This window comes from Oncorhynchus keta, chromosome 27 (assembly GCF_023373465.1).
Source record: "Oncorhynchus keta strain PuntledgeMale-10-30-2019 chromosome 27, Oket_V2, whole genome shotgun sequence".
NCBI classification, from domain to species: Eukaryota; Metazoa; Chordata; class Actinopteri; order Salmoniformes; family Salmonidae; genus Oncorhynchus; species Oncorhynchus keta.
The window spans coordinates 45066927-45086756 of NC_068447.1; the positions used below are offsets into that span (position 1 = coordinate 45066927).

Consider the following 19830-nt stretch of genomic DNA (forward strand, 5'->3'; position numbering starts at 1 on the left):
TGGGTTTGTGACCATAGGTGACGTTGTTGCCGGTTATGTCTGGTGAGGACCTGCCTTACAACAGGCCTACAAGCTCTCAGTCTAGCCTCTCTCAGCCTATTGCGGACAGTCTGAGCACTGATGGAGGGATTGTGCATTCCTGGTGTAACTCGGGCAGTTGTTGCCATCTTGTACCTGTCCCGCTGGTGTGATTTTTGGATGTACCGATCCTGTGCAGGTGTTGTTACACGTGGTCTGCCACTGCGAACACAAACAGTTGTCCATCCCGTCTCCCTGTAGCGCTGTCTTTGGCTTTTCACAGTACAGACATGGCAATTTATTGCCCTGGCCACATCTGCAGTCCTCATACCGCCTTGCAGCATGCCTAAGGCACGTTCACGCAGATGAGCAGGGACCCTGGGCATATTTCTTTTGGTGTTTTTCCAGGGTCAGTAGGAAGGCCTCTTTAGTGTCCTAAGTTTTCATAACTGTGATCTTAATTGCCTACCGCCTGTAAGCTGTTAGTGTCTTAACGACCGTTCCACAGGTGCATGTTCATTAATTGTTTATTGAACAAGCATGGGAAACAGTGTTTAAGCCCTTTATAATGAAGATCTGTGAAGTTATTTGGATTTTTACGAATTATCTTTGAAAGACAGGGTCCTGAAAAAGGGATGGTTTCTTTTTTTGCTGAGTTTATATTTTAAAACATTCATTACAGTATAAACCTAGTATATACTTGAAATGAGCCGCAATGTTTTTGCCTTGTGTCCCAGTCTGTTTTACGTCGTCCTGTTGTGATGAAAATACAAGTATCACAGATAGAAAGGACATAACACAGAATTTAATTACAATATTCAATGACTGTCATAGAACATTTCGCTGCATGTAGGTTAATTTAATCATTGACTAGACATGAGTTACTGTAAATTGTTATTTCCTTATAACTATAGATGCTAGACTTTAAAAAAGCACTTACAAATGATGAAATGAACATACCACATACCAAATGAAAGATTAGAAAGAAAATAATCATAATATAACTACAGTATACAATTGTAAAATATTAATTTGGTTATGGATTATAAAAGCTGAATTTACATGTATCACATTTATCATAGAACAGCTACAACAAGTTGTCTTGGGTCTTAAAGGGTTCTGGGGCATTTTTGTGGTGCTGCTTGTTCAAAGTTCAAATGATTTTAAGTTTCAAACACTAATTCAAATTAAGCAAGAGCCTTGTTGCCATCATTGTGAAATTAGTCTAAGCTTCTCTTGGTGAGAGATGCAGAGCTGCACACCGGTACATGACCTCCTGACAATAATGTTATAGATGGTCATGTTCTGTCTTTCCGGCCTACAGGCTTTGACACACAATAACAACTTTTTGCAATATTCTCTATGGTAAATAACCAAGTGATTTTAGGTCACCTTTATATTGACCTTACATAACAATATTTCCTTTATTTGCCTATGATTTAATTAATGAATTAAATTGTGTTTCATATTTCAAGATGCCAAACATATAGGCTTAAACAGTTGAGCTGATGTAATCATCTTAGTACAAAACTTTGCAGTGTGTGTCCCCTATTTCTATAGCCATTTTCTTTCCCCTGTTACTAATAAAATGTTGCCGATCTTCACTTCAAGAACATATGCAGTAATCTGCAATTTTGCTTTCAAAACTGTCTCCAGAATCTCCGAAAATTGACAACATTGTCCAATATAGTCTACACTGAGTGTATAAAACATTTCCATGAGACTGACCAGGTGAACGCAATGCTTCCTTTTTGATGGCACTTGCTAAACCCACTTCAATCAGTGTAGATGAAGGGGAGGAGACAGGTTAAAGAAGAATCTTTAAGCATTGAAACAATTGAGACAAGGATTGTGTATGTGTGCTAATCAAAGGGTGAGTGTCTTTGAACAGGATATTGTTTGTGTCAAGAACTTTAACGCTGCTGGGTTTTTCACGCTCAACAGTTTCCCGTGTGTGTCAAGAATGGTCCACCACCCAAAGGACATCCAGCCAACATGACAACTGTGGTACGCATTGCAGTAAACATTGGTCAGAATCCCTGTGGAACGCTTTCGACACCTTGTTGAGTCCATGCCCTGACGAATTGAGGCTGTTATGAGGGCAAAAGGGGGAAATGAAACTCAATATTAGGAAGGTGTTCTTAATGTTTTCTATACTCAGTGTAAATAATGATTATAAAATTACATTGTCCAGGTCATGCTAGTTGGTGACCTCAGGTTTCCTGTTTGTTCAGTATAGAGTCCAGGATTTTCTCGCACATATAAAGGCACCGAGGCACATGGAAGAAACCTGAAATAAAACGAAAGGAAGAGTAATAGTCAGTGCAATCACAGACGTACACAAGGTCAAAACACTTCATCTGATGCATTTATTTTGGGCAAAGAAACCAGTCTGATGAAGGTCCACCATGACCGAAACGTCTGTTTTTAATTCATTCATAATAAAATAGAAGTGTCGCGCCTCCACCACTTTTTGGTTGGGGGAAAGGAAGCCTTGCAATCACTAATCAAATACAACCACATTGTATTTACTATATCCACTAGAGTGGGTGATATGGACATATAGAAACAAGGGCAAAACATAAAATATTACAGATTGAGCATATATCAAACAAATGTATACATTACTGTATTGTCTCAAACAGGAGGTACAATTATTTGTGCCTGTCATGGTTTCTGATTAACCCCTTCTCTGGCCTGTTAACATTCTCACCTTTGAAAGGCCCTCCTTTAAAATCCAGTGTCACTTTCCCTTGCTGGGTCAAATATCCAAACCACTCGCCATTCTCAGCATCAGAAAACTGCATAAACAGGAAGACAAAACAGCACACCACATTGCAAAAGGTTAGCTCCTCAAAGCAGTTTAGCTTCATTTGAGCTGCAGTACCAAATATTTGTGTTACTTTATTCTCTACATATAAAATGACACCCATATTTCATGCCATTTCCATGTATTGTATTTTTAGCATTATGATAGCAAAACATTTTTATAAAATTAAAACACACAATTAGACTGGAGTTCACTCACATGGCTGAAGGTGTAGTCGTACACTTGAGAGAATCGCTCCAGCAGGGCTGGCTCTTTGGTATGGCTGTAGGCCATCAGGTATGCGATGAGAGCCTCACAGTGCGGCCACCATAGCTTCATACTCCACTCCAACTGTGAAAACAGAACACATTGGCCCTGGTTCACATTTCTATAGTACTTTGTTCCCTTATTTAGTCAATTAATAAAAAGGGTTGGACAAGCAAAAGCAATATAGGTTTGGTCCCCTCAGTTGCCATTTCATCCATATTACTTTCCCCCATTCAACCCTTTGTGATGAGTGTGGGTTTGAGCTGCCAAATGACTCTACACTGATTTTTATGCTTGGTTGAACGACTCCTGCATTTGCAGCAAGCGCAGTGTTGTATTGATTGGGTTCGGACTTTAAACTTTAAAATATGAAATATACTTATTCATGTTACTGAGGGGGAAATGTAGAACGTTTTACATTCTGTCAGGATATGTTAATGTTAGCCATCTGGGATCCTATGTGGAAAAGTGAGGAGTTGGGGCCGAGGTAAAGTATTTGTATTTATTATCAACCTCCATTAGCTGCTGCCAAAGCAGCAACATTAGGGCAGTTTATACAATTTTAAAAACATTACAATACATTCACAGATTTCACAACACACGGTGTGCTCTCAGGCCCCTACTCCACCACTAACACATATCTACAGTACTAAATCCATGTGTATGTATATTATTGTGTTACTACAGTGCGTATGTTACCATGACTACGTGGAACTCTATTCCACATCAAGTAACCGACGCAAAGCAGTAAATTTAGATTTAAAAAACGGATTAAAAAAAATCTTATGGAACAGCGGGGACTGTGAAGCAACACAAACATTGTGTGTTTTTATGTGCATGTGTGTATTGTGTGTTTTTATGTGCATGTGTGTATTGTGTGTTTTTATGTGCATGTGTGTATTGTGTGTTTTTATGTGCATGTGTGTATTGTGTGTCTGTCTGTGCCAATGTTTATCTTGCTTCACAGTCCCCGCTGTTCCATAAGTTTAAAAAAAATCTATTTTTGACATCTAAATTTACTGCTTGCGTCAGTTACTTGATGTGGAATAGAGTTCCATGTAGTCGTGGCTCTATGTAATACTGTCAGATGTAGTGAGGAAGAACAGAAATCACTAAGGTTCTGTCTAGCAACAGACGTGTAAAAGGGAAAGGGACCTTGTCAGTTGTACAACTGAATGCTGAGTGGCTTCAGCATTTAACCAAACCTAACCCCTCTGAATTAGAGGTGCGGGGGCTGCCTTAATCGACATCCACGTCTTCGGCACCCGGGGAACAGTGGGTTAACTGCCTTGCTCAGGGGCAGATTTTTATCTTGTCAGCTCAGGGATTCAAATCCAGCAATTTGCTGGCCAGATGTGTAAGGAGGGGCTCAGCATTGGAGAAAGGGTTACATACCAGTGCTGGTGTGAATATGTTTGTCTTATGCAGCTGTATGACCCAGTGGGTGAATCAACTTGTGTTTTTTAACTCTATTTTACTCTATTTAGAAAACTAGTATGCAGGGGTGAAAGTAAGGCATTATGGTCCGGTACTGCATCCCAGCAAAATAAATAGTGGGGGAACGCCGTATCGGTAAAACATTGACAATCAAATAAAAACACATGACTGGTTGTGTTTATGCCAAAAGGAAAAATAATACAAGTTAAATGACAAATCTTTTAAGACTTAGGCCCACAGACAACATACTGAATTAATAGGGATTCTATATGCATTTCTATGATTAGGCCCATAAAATGTTTTGGTGCACACATAGGAGGCCCATACCGGAAATAAATTAAGTCTACTTTCACAGGATGTACCTGTGTGGGGCAGTAACCGTCCACATCCAGGAAGTAGAGGAGCCCTCTGTGCTCCTTGTCCCAGCCTGTCAGAAAGGGGATCTCCATGAACTTGTCCACTGCTGTCCTTTGGAGCTCCTGGTCCCCATTCTCCAAACCGTACTGAAGCAGGAACCAGCCTGCTTCCAGTGCATGGCCTATGGCAAATGTATATAGAAAAGAAATAAGGATGCCAGAAAGGAAAGAAACAGGCAGGCAATACAATGGTAACAACAGTCATCTTAGATATCACTACATGTGCAGTATCCAGTCTAACTAAGTAACTAGTGTTATTGCACAAAACAGAAAACATAGTGTTAGGGATAATAAGGTAATAAACTAATATATACCACTATGTTAGATGACTTGACAAGTAATATGTAGCTTACCAAACATTATCTACAGCAGGGCTGTCAATGTCGTTCCTGGAGGGCCAAAACCCTTCTGGTTTTCATCCTCTCCTTCTAATAAGGGACTAATTCAGACCCGGGATACTAGGTGAGTGCAATTAAAAACCAGGGAGAAACAAAAACCAGAAGTGTTTTGGCCCTCCAGGACTGGAATTGAACAGCCCAGATCTAGAGAAATCTCATTTAGTTGAGTACAAAGGGTACCACCTGGGTTTTGCAGTCGCCCCTCGCAACCAGGAAGTTCCTTTCCTTCTGATGAGACACTTTCCAAAATGGCCGTACCACCTCTCTGTACAAAAACAGTCATAGACAATTCAATGGAACCAATGGAAATGCCCCGAAAAGTGCAAACGCCTTCCATCTGACACTCCAAACGGGCTCAGACACACACACACCTGGTTGTTTCATATTTGTAGGCCTACAGTTCTTTACCTGAAGGTGTTGGAGGATCTGCTTTACGCACCAGCCTCCAACCTCCCTGTACTTGTCTACCTCCTCCCCGCTGCGGGCCTCCGTGAGCTGCTGCACCAGACACAGCAGCATCATGGGGACAGCCATGCTGCAGACCGGAGTGTTTCCAGAAAGCTGGGGCTTGCCCAGGCCTGATGGGTCCACCCTGACCCAGTAGACCAGCTGGTCCATCATTTGTGCTGCTTCCGCCTAGTAACAACGAGGGCATATGAGAAATAAAATAGGCCATAATACAGGCAAAACCCACTAAGGGTTCTGTGTTCTGATTGGCTAGCAGATATTAGCCACCATTCTGCTCAAATTTGATTGGGTCTTTGATGCATGGCCCTTTTCAACAAACTGGAAGTGTCCCTGTGGATGGAAGGTTCATTCCATGATTCCAAAATTATAGTTTTAACGTGTAAAAAAAAGCTTAAATTTTGGGTTCTCATGGGCTCAACAGTTAAACTAATTATTAATAATGAATTAAAACATGGCTGTATTGATCACAGACTGCCAGTTTAACAACAGAGAACTTTATTGTGGAAGTGTTTAGTGCTCCGGGCTGTTTTACCTGCATGTCTTTGTCTCCTGTGACCCTAGCCAGCTCATCCATGGCCATGACATAGAAACACTCGCTGAAGATGGTCCTCTGCACTTTCAGGGCTTTACCGTCCCTGGTCAAACAAAAGGCACACTTCCATGGGCTGCCACTACTGGGAATACGAGCGAAGCGTCGCAAGAATGCACCTCCTAAGAAAACAGAAGAAAAACATTAACTAAGTTTGCTCATCACAAGTAGAATTGTGTACCAAAATCCCTATAGAAACCACACTCCTGTTTGTTTTTCTGCAGCAAATTAAAAATGTGGTATACATTTAAGTTCCACACATTGAATAGCAAACCGGAAAAACAAAGGAGGATCACTCAATGTTTACCATCTTTGGCGAGTGTGGGTGGCAGGTAGCCTAGTGGTTATGACAGATGTGCAGATGATGTGAAAGTAGAAATTCTGGGGAGCAAAATTCTTTTTTTTTAAAACAATATGTGGATGAGGTAGGTAGATTGGATGGGCTATTTACAGAGGGGCTGTGTACAGCTGCAGCAATCAGTTAGCTGCTCAGATAGCTGATGTTTAAAGTTAGCAGTCAGGTCTGGAGTGAACCAAGGGCTATATCTGTTCTTAGTTCTACATTTTTTGAAAGGGGCATGCTTATTTAAGATGGTGAGGAAATTACTTTTAAAGAACGACCAGGCATCCTCTGACGGGATGAGGTCAATATCCTTCCAGGATACCCCGGCCAGGTCGATTAGAAAGGCCTGCTCACAGAAGTGTTTTAGGGAGCATTTGACAGTGATGAGAGGTGGTTGTTTGACCGTGGACCCATAGCGGATGCAGGCAATGAGACAGTGATCGCTGAGATCCTGATTGAAAACAGCGGAGGTGTATTTGGAGGGCAAGTTGGTCATGATAATCTCAGAATTTTTGGTGGCCTTCCTAAGCCAGGATTCAGACACTGCAAGAACAGAGGTTGGCGGAGTGTGCTAAAGCAGTGAGTAAAACAAATTTAGGGAGAAGGATTCTGATGTTAACATCAGCATGAAACAAAAGCTTGTACGGTTACAGAAGTCAACAAATGAGAGCGCCTGGGGACACGCAGGACATGGGTTAACCTCTTGGTGTTAGGGGGCAGTATTTTCATTTTTGGAAAAAAAACATTCCCGTTTTATACGGGAAATTTTATCAGGAAAAGATGCTAGAACATGCATATAATTCACAGCTTTGGATAGAAAACACTAACTAACGTTTCCAAAACTGTAAAGATATTGTCTGGGAGTATAACAGAACTGATGTTGCAGGCGAAAGCCTGAGAAAAATCCAATCCGGAAGTGCCCCAGGTTTTGAAAGCGCTGTGTTCCAATGACTCCCTATTCAGTTGTGAATGTACCATCAACAAGCTTACACTTTCTACGTATTCCCCAAGGTGTCTACATGATTGTGACGTAGTTTCATGCTGTTGAAGAATAGCCATAGGCGGCCACATTGCGTAAGTGGTCACATGGTGGCTCCGAGAGAGATTCTTTCGTAAAATACAGAGGTAGCCATTACTCCAATCGGTCCTAGTGAAAAACTAATTGTCCCGACGGATATATTATCGAATAGATATTAGAAAAATACCTTGAGGATGGATTCTAAACAACGTTTGCCATGTTTGTCGATATTATGGAGCTAATTTGGAATATTTTTGGGCGATTTCTCAGCCAAACGTGAAGAACAAACGGAGCTATTTCGCCTACAAAAATAATATTTTGGGAAGAAATTAACTTTGGCTGTCTACCTGGGAGTCTCGTGAGTGAAAACATCCAAAGTTCATCCAAGGTAAACGATTTAATTTGATTGCTTTTCTGATTTCCGTGACAAGGTGCTGCTAGCAAGGCATAATGCTATGCTAGGCTATGATAAACTTACACAAATGCTTGTCTAGCGTTGGCTGTAAAGCATATTTTGAAAATCTGAGATGACAGGGTGATTAACAAAAGGCTAAGCTGTGTTCCAATATAGTTCACTTGTGATTTTCATGAATAGGAAGATTTTCTAGGAAGATTTATGTCCGTTGCGTTATGCTAATTCGTGTCAGATGATGACAACGGTCCCGTCCCAAAACTGGTCATCTAGTGCAACAGAGAATAAAAGGAGCAACATTTCTGGGCATGGTAGGATAGATTCAGGGCATAACGTACAGACAGGTGTATGGTAGGGTGTGGGTACAGTGGAGGTAAACCTAGGCATTGAGTGACGATAAGAGGTTGCATCTCTGGACGCACTAGTTAAGCTGGGTGAGGTCACAGCATGTGGGACAAAAGAGGTATCTGAAGCATGTTGAGTGGGACTAGGGGCTCCACAGTAAACTAAAACAATGATAACTATCCTAAACAACAGTATACAAGGCATATTGACATTGAGACATAAGGCGAGGCATAAAGCAATCACAGGTGTTGATTGGGAGCGCTAGCTAAGACATCAACGGGTAAGACAACAGCTAATCAGCGAATACAACAGGTAAATTGGCGATGAATGGGCAGAGAGGGTCAGTTAACTACACACAGGGCCTGAGTTCGAGGCTGGGGCCGACAGAAACAAAAATAAACAAAATGGAGTACCGTGATTAATGAACAGTCCAGCAGGTATCAGCTATGTAGCCAAGTGATCATAGGGTCCAGTGAACAGCAATAGATGAAACAGGGAAGCCGCTGGGTAGTCGTTAGCAAGCGGGAAACACGGTGTTCAACAAAGTTAGCAGGCCGAGGCTAGTAGAAGCATCTGGTCCGACATCTGGCAAAGGCCGGTTGAGGGCACAACGGATGGAATTACGTCAGCAGACCAGTCGTGATGGAACGGTGGGGTGCCGTGTCAACAAAGGGTCCAGGCCAGTTGGCAAAAGTGGTATTGTAGCTAATTTAATTTCGTAGTAATTTAGTTTGCTAGCCGGGAGATGCGCCTGGCTCGCGGCTAACTGGTGCTAGCTTCGGGACAAGGGTGTTAACCACTATAGCCACTTGGTAGCAGCTAGCTAACAGCAATGATCCGATGCAAAGGTCCAGAGCTTATGGCAAGAATCCGGTGGAGTAGTTGATTCTAATCGTGTTAGTGAAGAGTCCGGGTGGCATCAGCTGTGTAGCCAAGTGATCGCTGAGCAGGCCGGGAGGTGGGCCTGGCTCAAAGCTAGCGTCAGGGCTGGGCCACTCAGTGGCAGCTAGCTAGCTGTGATAATCAGGAGTAATGGCCCAGGGCTTTTGGTAGGAATCCGGTGTTGTAGTGGAGAAAACGTCCGATACTGGCAGGCTGGGAAATATTATCCAGGCTAAAAGCGTCTGGTGTCTGTGCAAAAGGCCGCTAGCAGTGGCTAACAATGACTAAATAGCTAGTAGCTAATTAGCTCCTGATGGAGGTTCTGGCAATAAGGTCTAGAAATAGCAGATCAGTACCACATTGGGTGAGGCGGGTTGCCGGAAGATATATTTCATTTAAAAAGTGGAAAAAGAGATTGAAAATAAATTGACATGTACATTTAGTCTTTTTTGTATACATGGGAGAACAACAAACTATGTCTGCACTGCTACACCATCTTGGAATTTTTAGAACTTTGCATCAGTTAAATGAGTCAGAATATTGGCACAGCTGGTGAGGTGACCTCTTTAAAGGACTTGCATTAATTAACTAAATCACTAACAGAAAACATTTCGCCATCTACCACCTTTGGGGGAAAAAAAACTTGAAGCTAAATGCTTACTTGGGAAATTCCTTGCAAAGCTGACAGGACACAACAACGAAACAACCTGATAAGTGTTTGGAAATCCACTCAAATGCTTTTTAACAGTCTGAATAGGTATGTATTTTCACTCCCAATAACTGACAAAGATGTTGTGCAACCACCAAACCCACATACCAGATTTGGCGGCTTCCAGGATCTCAGGCTTGTTGAAGCGCTCCATTGTCCTGTATAGGCGGCAATACATCCACACCTGCAAAGATACATTGATCCAAGTGAAAATGTGAAATTATATTCCCTCTAAGCTGAGCAAGTGCGAAATATCAGCCAGCGCAGAGAAGCACAAGATTTAATTGAAGTTCACTTTCTAGAGTTTTCCCTGTTAGTTAACACTATCAAAGTTCCCCTTTATTGTTAGAAATGTGATCGTATCCATGCAATATTAGCCACTTTCAATGCAACATACTGAAACAAAACAAACTATGCAAGATATGTTGTAGGCAGAACGCAGAGTCGGATTCTATTGCATTGACAGGCCTGTCAGAGCTGCAGTAGGCCTATATGCAAATCGACCATTGTCATATATGGATCTGTGCCATTCACTTTGAACTAGATTGTGTTTACAGCATGAACGGTCATGAGTTGATGCGCTTGTTTTGAGTTCAAAGCAAGAGCTACATGTAACCACGTGTGCACATTTGTTCATATCCTTTGCTAGTTAGTTATTAGCCCAGTTATAGATACTTTGTAGTCTGAAATGGGTGAGTGACTGCTTCCTACAAAAGCACAAAACGTGTGCATTTCTAGCCATCTTTGAAAAGTGAGTAAATTAAAGAGCTTTTTTCTTGTCTTAAAAGGGGCAATGTGCTATTTTGAGACAGGCTTTAATAAGCTAAGTAGCCAATAGGCAGAGGGCAGCATAATTTGTCTGATTCTCTGTAATAATGGTATGGGAATAATGATGCATTTTATTTTAAAAAGTGGTTTCTTGCGTCAACATTTTCAGTCACCTCTTTGTCTGAAGGACAAGTGGATAGACCGGTTAATGTCAGGTCTACACTGAAGACCACACATTGACTGCAACTGTAGCCACACATTGGCTGCAACTGTAGGCTGAATGATAGAACATCTATTTCCATGTTCAAATGTTATGGGATGCATTTTCTTCACTCTGGTAGGCCTACATTATGATCAAATAGCCACAGCAGCCTACTTGACCACTGTTTCAAGGGTAACTTACAGCGGGTACAGCATCAGTGTTCACAGTAAATGCACGCTGGAAGTTTTTGCTCAAGGCCCCAAAAAATGACTTTCTTTTTAAAGAGTACATTTATAGGAAAACCCACCCAATAATCAAATCAAGGTGCACTGCAAAAGTCAGCAGAATATGCACATCAATGTTATTAGCAGGCCTTTGCATTGGTCTATGTGTTTGGTGTTGAGCGGTAAGGCAATCACTGAACATTTGTGGATGAGTTTACCTGTCTCCCCTGCAACCAGACATATTTCAGCTCATCGTAGATTTTTCCATCTTTCCCTATACAAGTGAAAAATCCACTGGAAAAATACATTGTTTAACATGGTCAATTGATCTCATCTCACAGACATGGCATACATACTATCCTACAGCTAGACAAGGCTACACTTTTTTTTAAATGTTTGTAAAAATTCATTATGATAAAGAAAATGTTAAACAAAACATTGACAAATATTTGTGAATATGTGATCAAATGGGTTTACCCATATTGTGTGTCATGAGAGTATTTCTGCCAGAAGTCCACCACTTTGTCCAGCTCTGTGCGCATCTGCTCTCGATAACGCTGCAGCTTCTCGACAGACATCGCACCTTCCAAAAGCAAGACTGAATCAATCATCAAGCTAGATGAAAATGGGTAGGTCTTAGGTCTACACGTTTGTAGAACACTAATGTGAATGCCGTTACTCTGATATCCTAAATACTATTCTTGCAGGACCCGTTCAGGAAAGCATAATGATGGTTTACGGCTATGGTGTGAATCATATTTCTGAACAAGTGACAAGTTAGACATCAATGTGCTATGTACTTTCTAATAGATACCTTACGTTGGACTCGTCTATACACTTCAGACCACTTCTGCTCTATAGAGAATTCGATTATTTTAAAGCGCTGCGCTTCGTTACCTTTTTCCCAAACGTAGTTTTAGATTTTCACTCTTGTAACGGAGCTTCATTCGATAAATGCAGACGTATTCCGTTTAGACGCGAACGCAACCGTAGTCAACACAGTGTACAGACAAAAAAAAAAACGGGTTACTTCAAGAGGAGGACGTTTAAAGTCTTATCACATGACTGCTTGTCATGTGGGGTCATGTGCTTCCCGAGATCGGTCATGTGAGGAGCAGGGAGAATGACAAAATAAAAGCAAACCCCTTTTATTCAATGGTAGAATGTAGTAGGAGGCTAAACCAATGAACCGCTCAACCTAAAGCATACCCCTTCGCTGTTACCTATGAATAAAGACACAATTCATATAGGATCACGAAACTTAGTTATGGGCTACATTTCAATGACAATTGATTTCTAACTTCTAATACAAATAACTTATATTTCATATTTGTTATTTAGCTGTAATGTATTTCTATTGTCTACAGTGTTAACATTTAATGTCAACATACTGTATACTGTGCAATGCTTTAGAAACATCCTCAGATGCATCATTATTTTTAAATACAGTACCGTTCATAAGCATGAAAAATACAGTTAACACTTAAATGTTTTTAATATTATACATGGAAATAAAGAAACACAAAATATAGCATTATTTAGAGAAGATGTGTTAGGAATATATCATTTTATATCCAAGCATTTTGCTACACCTGCAATAATATCTGCTAAATATGTGTATGTGACCAATTCAATTTGACTGAATACTGTCCAGAGTCCTAACACTGAAACCATAGATCCACACCCCTTTGACTGACCCATTGAACAGGAATATAGTATTTCATTCCCCCACAGCTAGTTCAATGTGAATATTTGTCGATGTTTGTCCTTGGTTTAAAATATTTCTAAGTTCACGATATCCTTATGCCTTCAAATCGTATCAGTGATGTTGTATGAATTTCTGACTAGTCTCTGCACACAAGCACAGTATTGTCAATGTGTGGGACTGTGGAAGTGGAATGAAGCCATTTTGGAAAAGTTGGGAGAGAGCCAATGCTGATTCATGGCCTTTCCCAGGCATCATACAGTACGTCTAAGCGTCTATTCTGTGTCAGTCTATTCTGAGCCTGTCCACACAACTAACTCAAGAGTTTGTAGCCTTGTGGAATGCCTGGATCTTCTTCAGGTTCTGTCGGACTCTGACAAACTCCAACAGATGGGGGAAACCCGTGCTTAATAAACATGACCCAGGTGTGGGCTGTGTGAGATGGGATAGGCTACCGTAGCGTTCCCCACTCACCTCTGTGTTTTTCTGTTGGCGCATCAGAAGCACCTCCTCCAGGGGAGTCCTGGCCTAGTCTCTTTCCTCTTTCTGGGTTTGCTCCTTCTTATGCCTTTCAAGCACCTGCTGCAGCTCAAGCTTACTGCACAGGCCCTTACCCCTAGGTCCATAGACGGAGAGAGGAGGAGGGGGATAGTGGGAAGGGGGAAGGGGGAGAGAAGGAGAGGAAGAGAGGAGAGCGTGAAAGGAGCGGTAGGGAGAGAGGGGAGAGGGAGGGGAAAGGAGGAGGAGACAGGGAAAAGGAGAGCATGAAGGACATAGCTAGGACATGAAGGACACGTCCTTTTCAGTCAAAACAGGTAACCTAGGAAGAACTAAGTGTACAATACATGAACATTAACGTCATGTACAATACATTAACAAAAGTATGTGGATACCGCTCGTCGAACATCTCATTCCAAAATCATGGGCATTAATATGTAGTTTGTCCCCCCCTTTGCCACTATAACAGTCTCCACTCTTCTGGGAAGGCTTTTCACTAGAATTTGGAACATTTCTGCAGGGACTTGCTTCCATTTAGCCACAAGAGCATTAGTGAGATCGTGCACTGATGTTGGGTGATTAGGTAGGCCTGGCTCAAAGTCGGTGTGCCAATTCATCCCAAAGGTGTTTGATTAGGTTGAGGTCAGGGCTCTGTGCAGGCCAGTTAAGTTCTTCCACACCAATTTCGACAAACCATTTCTGTATGGATCTCGTTTTGTGCATGGGGCATTATCATGCTGAAACCGGAAAGGGCCTTCCCCCAACTTGTTGCCCCAAAGTTGGAAGCACAGAATAATTTAGAATGTCATTGTATTGCTGTAGAGTTAAGATTTCCATTCGCTAGAACTAAGGGGTCTAGCCCGAACGATGAAAAACCACCAGGGACCATTATTCCTCCTCCACCAAACTTTACAGTTGGCACTGCATTTGGGCAGGTAGTGTTCTCCTGGCATCCGCCAAACCCATATTCGTCCGTCGGACTGCCAGATGGTGCACCTTGTTTCATCACGCCAGAGGATGTGTTTCCCACTGCACAAGAGTCCAATGGCGGCAAGCTTTACACCACTCCAGTTGACGCTTGGCATTGCGTATGGTGATCTTAGGCTTGTGTGCGGCTGTTCGGCCATGTCATGAAGCTCCCAACGAACAGTTCTTGTGTGACGTTGCTTCCGAAGGTAGTTTGGAACTCGGTAGCTAGTATTGCAAATGTTTGTCTATGGAGATTGCAATTTTATACACCTGTCAGCAACATGTGTGGCTGAAATAGCCAAATCCACTAATTTGAAGTTGTGTCCACACAGTTTTGGCCATGTAGTGTGGCTCTAGGTGTAATGGGTTCATTTTGGGTTGTTAAATACAGTAGTTATGGCTTGGTACATTAGGATTAATTATTGGTGATGGAAAAACATTGGAGAGGTTTGAGGTACACTAAGAAATAGGAACACATGTTTTCATGACCAAATTATCTAAACTTTTCTGGCTTCAAATGTATAACATGACAACTAAGTCCTCACATAACATATTCAAACCCAGGAATTCGATGTCTCTTACACAGTTTTCAAAAATGAGTTATTGTAATAGGCATGACTTTCTTGCCTGATTTTCAGGCAATGTATTTCCAGGCAATTCAACTTCTGCATAGTTTGCCAAATTCTTATAATTAGGCGATCTGGGGCACTGCATCGCAGCGCTAGCTGTTCCACCAGAGACTCTGGGTTCGCGCCCAGGCTCTGTCACAGCCGGCCGTGACTGGGAGGTCCGTGGGGCGATGCACAATTGGCCTAGTGTCGTCCGGGTTAGGGAGGGTTTGGCCGGTAGGGATATCCTTGTCTCATCGCGCACCAGCGACTCCTGTGGCGGGTCGGGCGCAGTGCATGCTAACCAAGGTCGCCAGGTGCACTGTGTTTCCTCTGACACATTGGTGCCATTGGCTTCCAGGTTGGATGTGCGCTGTGTTAAGAAGCAGTGCGGCTTGGTTGGGTTGTGTTTTGGAGGACGCGTGACTTTCGACCTTCCTCTCTCCCGAGCCCGTACGGGAGTTGTAGCGATGAGACAAGATAGTAACTACTAATAATTGGATACCTTAAAAAAGGGGGTAAAATTAAAATATAAAAAAATATTATAAAAATAAATAAAAAACTCTTAAAATTAGGTTGATAACTATTTATGATACTACAACAAAAAAAACATTAGAATGGCAGCCAGATGCTCAACATGGAACTTCAGAATGTTCCTAGAACATTGGGCGCTTGAGCTCCAAATTGGACTAGGAACACTTGTTTGGGTCTTTCCAGATGATCAGACTCTGCTTTGGAATCCTGATGTCCTGATAAAAGCAGAGTTCGTGTGTACAGTGTAAAGGGCTTATGCTTATACTCATCTTTGTTGTGCCTACTTTTTGTGGGCTAGCAGCAAGCAGTTCCTTGTGCAGCTCCTGGTGAGTCCTGGATGCCTTGATAGGGTTGGACTATGGCTCTGAGGGGTCCTCGCTTCTGTCATTGAACTCTGCTTTGACACCATTATCTGGGAAATGCATGTCTACATATATACTAAGTGTACAAAATATTAGGAAGCTGTTCCTAATGTTTCGTACACTTAGTATATATGTAGATATTGAACCCCCTTTGGCCCTCAGAACAGCCTCAATTCGGCATGGACTCTACAAGGTGTCAAAAGCTTTCCACAGGGATGCTAGCCCATGTTGACTCCAATGCTTCCCAAAGTTGTATCAAGTTGGCTGGATGTCCTTTGGATGGTGGACCATTCTTGATACACACGGGAACCTGTTAAGCGTGAAAAACTGAGCAACGTTGCAGTTCTTGACACACTCAAACCAGTGCATCTGGCACCTACTACCATTGCAAAGGCATTTAAAACTTTTGTCTTGACCATTCACCCTCTGAATGGCACATATACACAATCCATGTCTTAATTGTTTCAGGGCTTAAAAGTACTTCTTTAATCGGTCTCCTCCCCTTCTTCTACAATGATTGAAGTGGATTTACCAAATGACATCAATAAGGAATCATAGCTTTACCTGGATTCACATGGTCAGTCTGTGTCATGAAAAGAGCAGGAGCTCCAAATGTTTAGGGAGGTAGGGTATTCCTGAAGTGGAAATCTATTATTTATTCAATCTTGTGGGCAACTGCAGTACCCAAATGGATGGTTAGGAGGGAAGGAAAACAGTTGCAGTGAGATGACTCTGATGACGGAGATATGATGGCAATATTGGCATCTTACTGATTAGAAAAGTAGAAGAGCACGGAAGGGAGAGAATAATATCTGAGGTAGAAATCAAATTGTTTGAGTGAGGATTTAGATACACATTTACATAATAATGTGTTACTGTAATTTAATTATGCCAATGTGCTTTCATCAATTGAAAGCCCTTAATCTATTTTATGACAATTTGTAAGATTTCTTGTTTGCATAAATTAGACGCAGACCAGTCTTTCAATAATAGGTAATAGAATTTATTCTCAGAGCACGCTCCCACTTAATCACGTGCAGCAGTTTATATACAGATCATGATGTAATTTCACTGCTTTAACAGAAACCCCTCCTCTCGACCGGGACAAAGTAAGTTGAAAAGTTCATTCTAACTTACTAACACACTCCCAGATAACTTTTGACCCCTCAACATTATCGATCACCACTTAACTGACAGTTTTAATGAACAGAAAACCTAGGAATGCACTCACTGCCTTATCTAAAAACCCCAGAGCTAAGTTTCAGTAGGGTCAACCATAGGCTAATGACCTTATGTGTTTACACAGTCCCCAACCCATTTGTTTCTGCCTAGTTGGAATGGTGTTCATTAACTTTTTATTACTCCTTGTCCGTGTCACACAATCCCTTCTTATGAACTCATATTGTTAATCACTTATATAACATAGTATAAGTTTACTTAGTGTGGCAAAGAAGGGGTCGAGTGATAAATGGCAGATATGTGAGAGCAGAACTAATAAACGGGCTCTGCCCGATCACTAAAATGGCCACCCCTGTCAGAACTACAGATCACAAAATGGCCGACCGCCAAAACTACAAGTCCCAGAAGCAAGGGGAACCCTCAGAAGGTGGAGCCGACCCACATATAAAGGGTCAAGAAAAAACAGGAAGAGTGAGATAGAGTGCTGGAAGGATCTATGAACAATAGAGAAAGAGACTATAGAGATTGGCTGGATTTACTGTGTATGAGCTGGATTGTTTTGGATTTACCTGTTGGCGTTTGGACCTGGACCTACCGAGAACCCGATTTGTGTACCGAAACCTGCTATCCTTGACCTCGCCTACGGCCTGGGTGGACCAGGTCGGAGAAACAAACACACAGGTACTGTCCTGTTCGAAAGAACTCTCATTCTTGGGTGATTTGGTGACAGTTTACCACTTAATTTGTGACAAACGTTCCTAACCTTGAAGAGGTTTGCCACATAGTTACAATTCTATTTAAAATGGGGATATTGTTTATTCATTTATCCATAATAATTTCAGCAATCCACCCTGAAAATGACTAAACAATTCATACCTTCATTAAACACTAAAAGGAAACTTCAATGATATCCTAGGAATAAGACAACCAATACACGTATGTACATAATCAACTTCAATGACTGTTCTATCCTACATCAGAATCTTAATTCTAATCTTCATGAAAAAAAGTCTATACATTGAAACAAGAGAACATCAAATATGGTCTCCTGGCGAGTGAAAGGATCCGGATTCTTCTATTACGTCCAAGCCATGTATTTTGTATTCCACTGGACAGCGCTTAGGATTGGTCCATATATCACCATGTGAAGTGTCATTGATTTCTCCAGAGTCCTGGAAATAACTTTCATACACGCAATCAACCACGTCCGTACAAAACTAACACAGTAACACAGGTGAAGGTAGCCCATAACACAGTAATCATAACATTTTTCCATCTTCCAAACACACAGTCAACCCAGTTAGTCAGAGCAGTATCCACCCCTGAGTTAATTTCCAACTCGTGAACTAGGGTGTGTAAACCAGACAAGGCCTTGGTCACTGATCCATCCTAACTGTATATCCCGGAGTCAAATTACCTATACACTCCCACCCTCTTCAGCCAGCAAACATCCAAGACTATCCTATTCTGCCAAGTCATTCATTACATCTCTAAAATAATTGGTGAAGCGCTGTGGATTTTTAATAGATATAATTGATCCAATCCACATTCTCATTGAGAGTGGACCACCAAAAAATACTTGACTCTAATCCTGCCAGGATCTAATTTATAGCTTTGATCTCATCTGCCACCCTTGGATCCACAATGTTATTAATACAAACCCTATCATCAAAAGACCCAGTCGGAGTACTTTTCTCCCGTTTAGTCAACACCATGTCATGGTGTTGAATGGGTGTGAAAGGCATTCTCAAATGTACCAGTACACATACCTCTTGTTCAATTAGCCAGTAATACTCGGCCATCATGTCATTCTCCCACACAATCAACAGATGTGAGCCCTGGGACTCCTTATCTTACTGAAATCCCCTGATCTCAACCAGCCTGCCAAATCACTCATTAGTCGCATCAGAAGTAACATTATCTGTCCTATTGCAGTACTGATTTTGCCCCACATATTTCTCAGGAGTATTATACTGAATCAAACAATAAACAGTCTCCCGTTGCCTCTGTGAAAGGAGGAAGCTCAGATTTCAGAGGAACATGTGGATATAAATAGTGCAAATCCATACAACTTATCTGGCTTTCCTGCTTCCATGAATAGCTTTACCATACAGGCTGTTCCCATAGGTGAATAATTCAATTTCTGAACTATCCACACCGGCTCTTAGCTCTGGACAACTCCACAGTCAGTATCTGCTTTGACAGGGACTCTGCTTGTATTCTGCTGACTATAGAGCAATCAGCTGCTGTAACTTTTTCTACCTGGAATGCACTAGGTTATCAACTGAAACCCTTACTTTCACTGCACTCCCATCTCCTTCCATGCTGGGTATGTAGATTTATGTAGCCTTCTCACTTGATGTGACCTATAACTTGTTTCCATGAACTACACAGAGACTTGCATAGATGTCTTCCATAATAGCTACTCTTGGACCTGAACTGCCAAGGAGTCAGACACCACTTGGTCTACATAGAACTCCACTGAGACATCCCTCCCTATCCTACTCTCACTTCCTGTTTATCATGATCAAGTGATCTCTTATGCTTGGTTAATACTAATTTCTCCTTGTTTAATTATGTCAATATTACCCTCTGGCCTTCTCGGGTTCATGGTGTAGGAATAAGATCTCCAACCATACAGTTTAGGATGGACAGCTCACCTATAAGCCC

At 41.7% G+C, this 19830-nt stretch overlaps 1 protein-coding gene across 3 annotated transcripts; it reads right to left on the reverse strand.

The window, feature by feature from the left end:
* Positions 1-803: 803 nt before the first annotated feature.
* On the reverse strand, positions 804-12397 carry renbp (renin binding protein). Of its 3 annotated transcripts, XM_035739418.2 has the most exons (12): positions 12203-12395; positions 11783-11888; positions 11524-11599; positions 10220-10295; positions 6346-6524; positions 5754-5981; positions 5529-5610; positions 4894-5069; positions 3047-3178; positions 2732-2819; positions 2204-2308; positions 804-2108 (listed from the first exon to the last, which is right to left on the reverse strand). In XM_035739418.2, exons 2-11 carry the CDS (start codon positions 11881-11883, stop codon positions 2232-2234), a joined length of 1215 nt encoding a protein of 404 aa, XP_035595311.2. In that variant the 5' UTR covers positions 11884-11888; positions 12203-12395; the 3' UTR covers positions 804-2108; positions 2204-2231. The 3 variants fall into 3 exon arrangements, with proteins under 3 accessions (XP_035595311.2, XP_052338499.1, XP_035595310.2); XM_052482539.1 differs by having other exon boundaries at positions 804-2308; positions 11783-11903; positions 12203-12397; XM_035739417.2 differs by having other exon boundaries at positions 804-2308.
* Positions 12398-19830: the final 7433 nt, after the last annotated feature.

Coding starts and splice junctions, on each gene's coding strand:
- renbp (XM_052482539.1), bottom strand. CDS start 11,883: ATGTCTGTCGAGAAGCTGCAGCGTTATCGAGAGCAGATGCGCACAGAG. Junction 11,600..11,782: donor TCTCATGACACACAATATGG/GTAAACCCATTT, acceptor GTATTTTTCCAG/TGGATTTTTCACTTGTATAG. Junction 2,820..3,046: donor ACGACTACACCTTCAGCCAT/GTGAGTGAACTC, acceptor CTGTTTATGCAG/TTTTCTGATGCTGAGAATGG.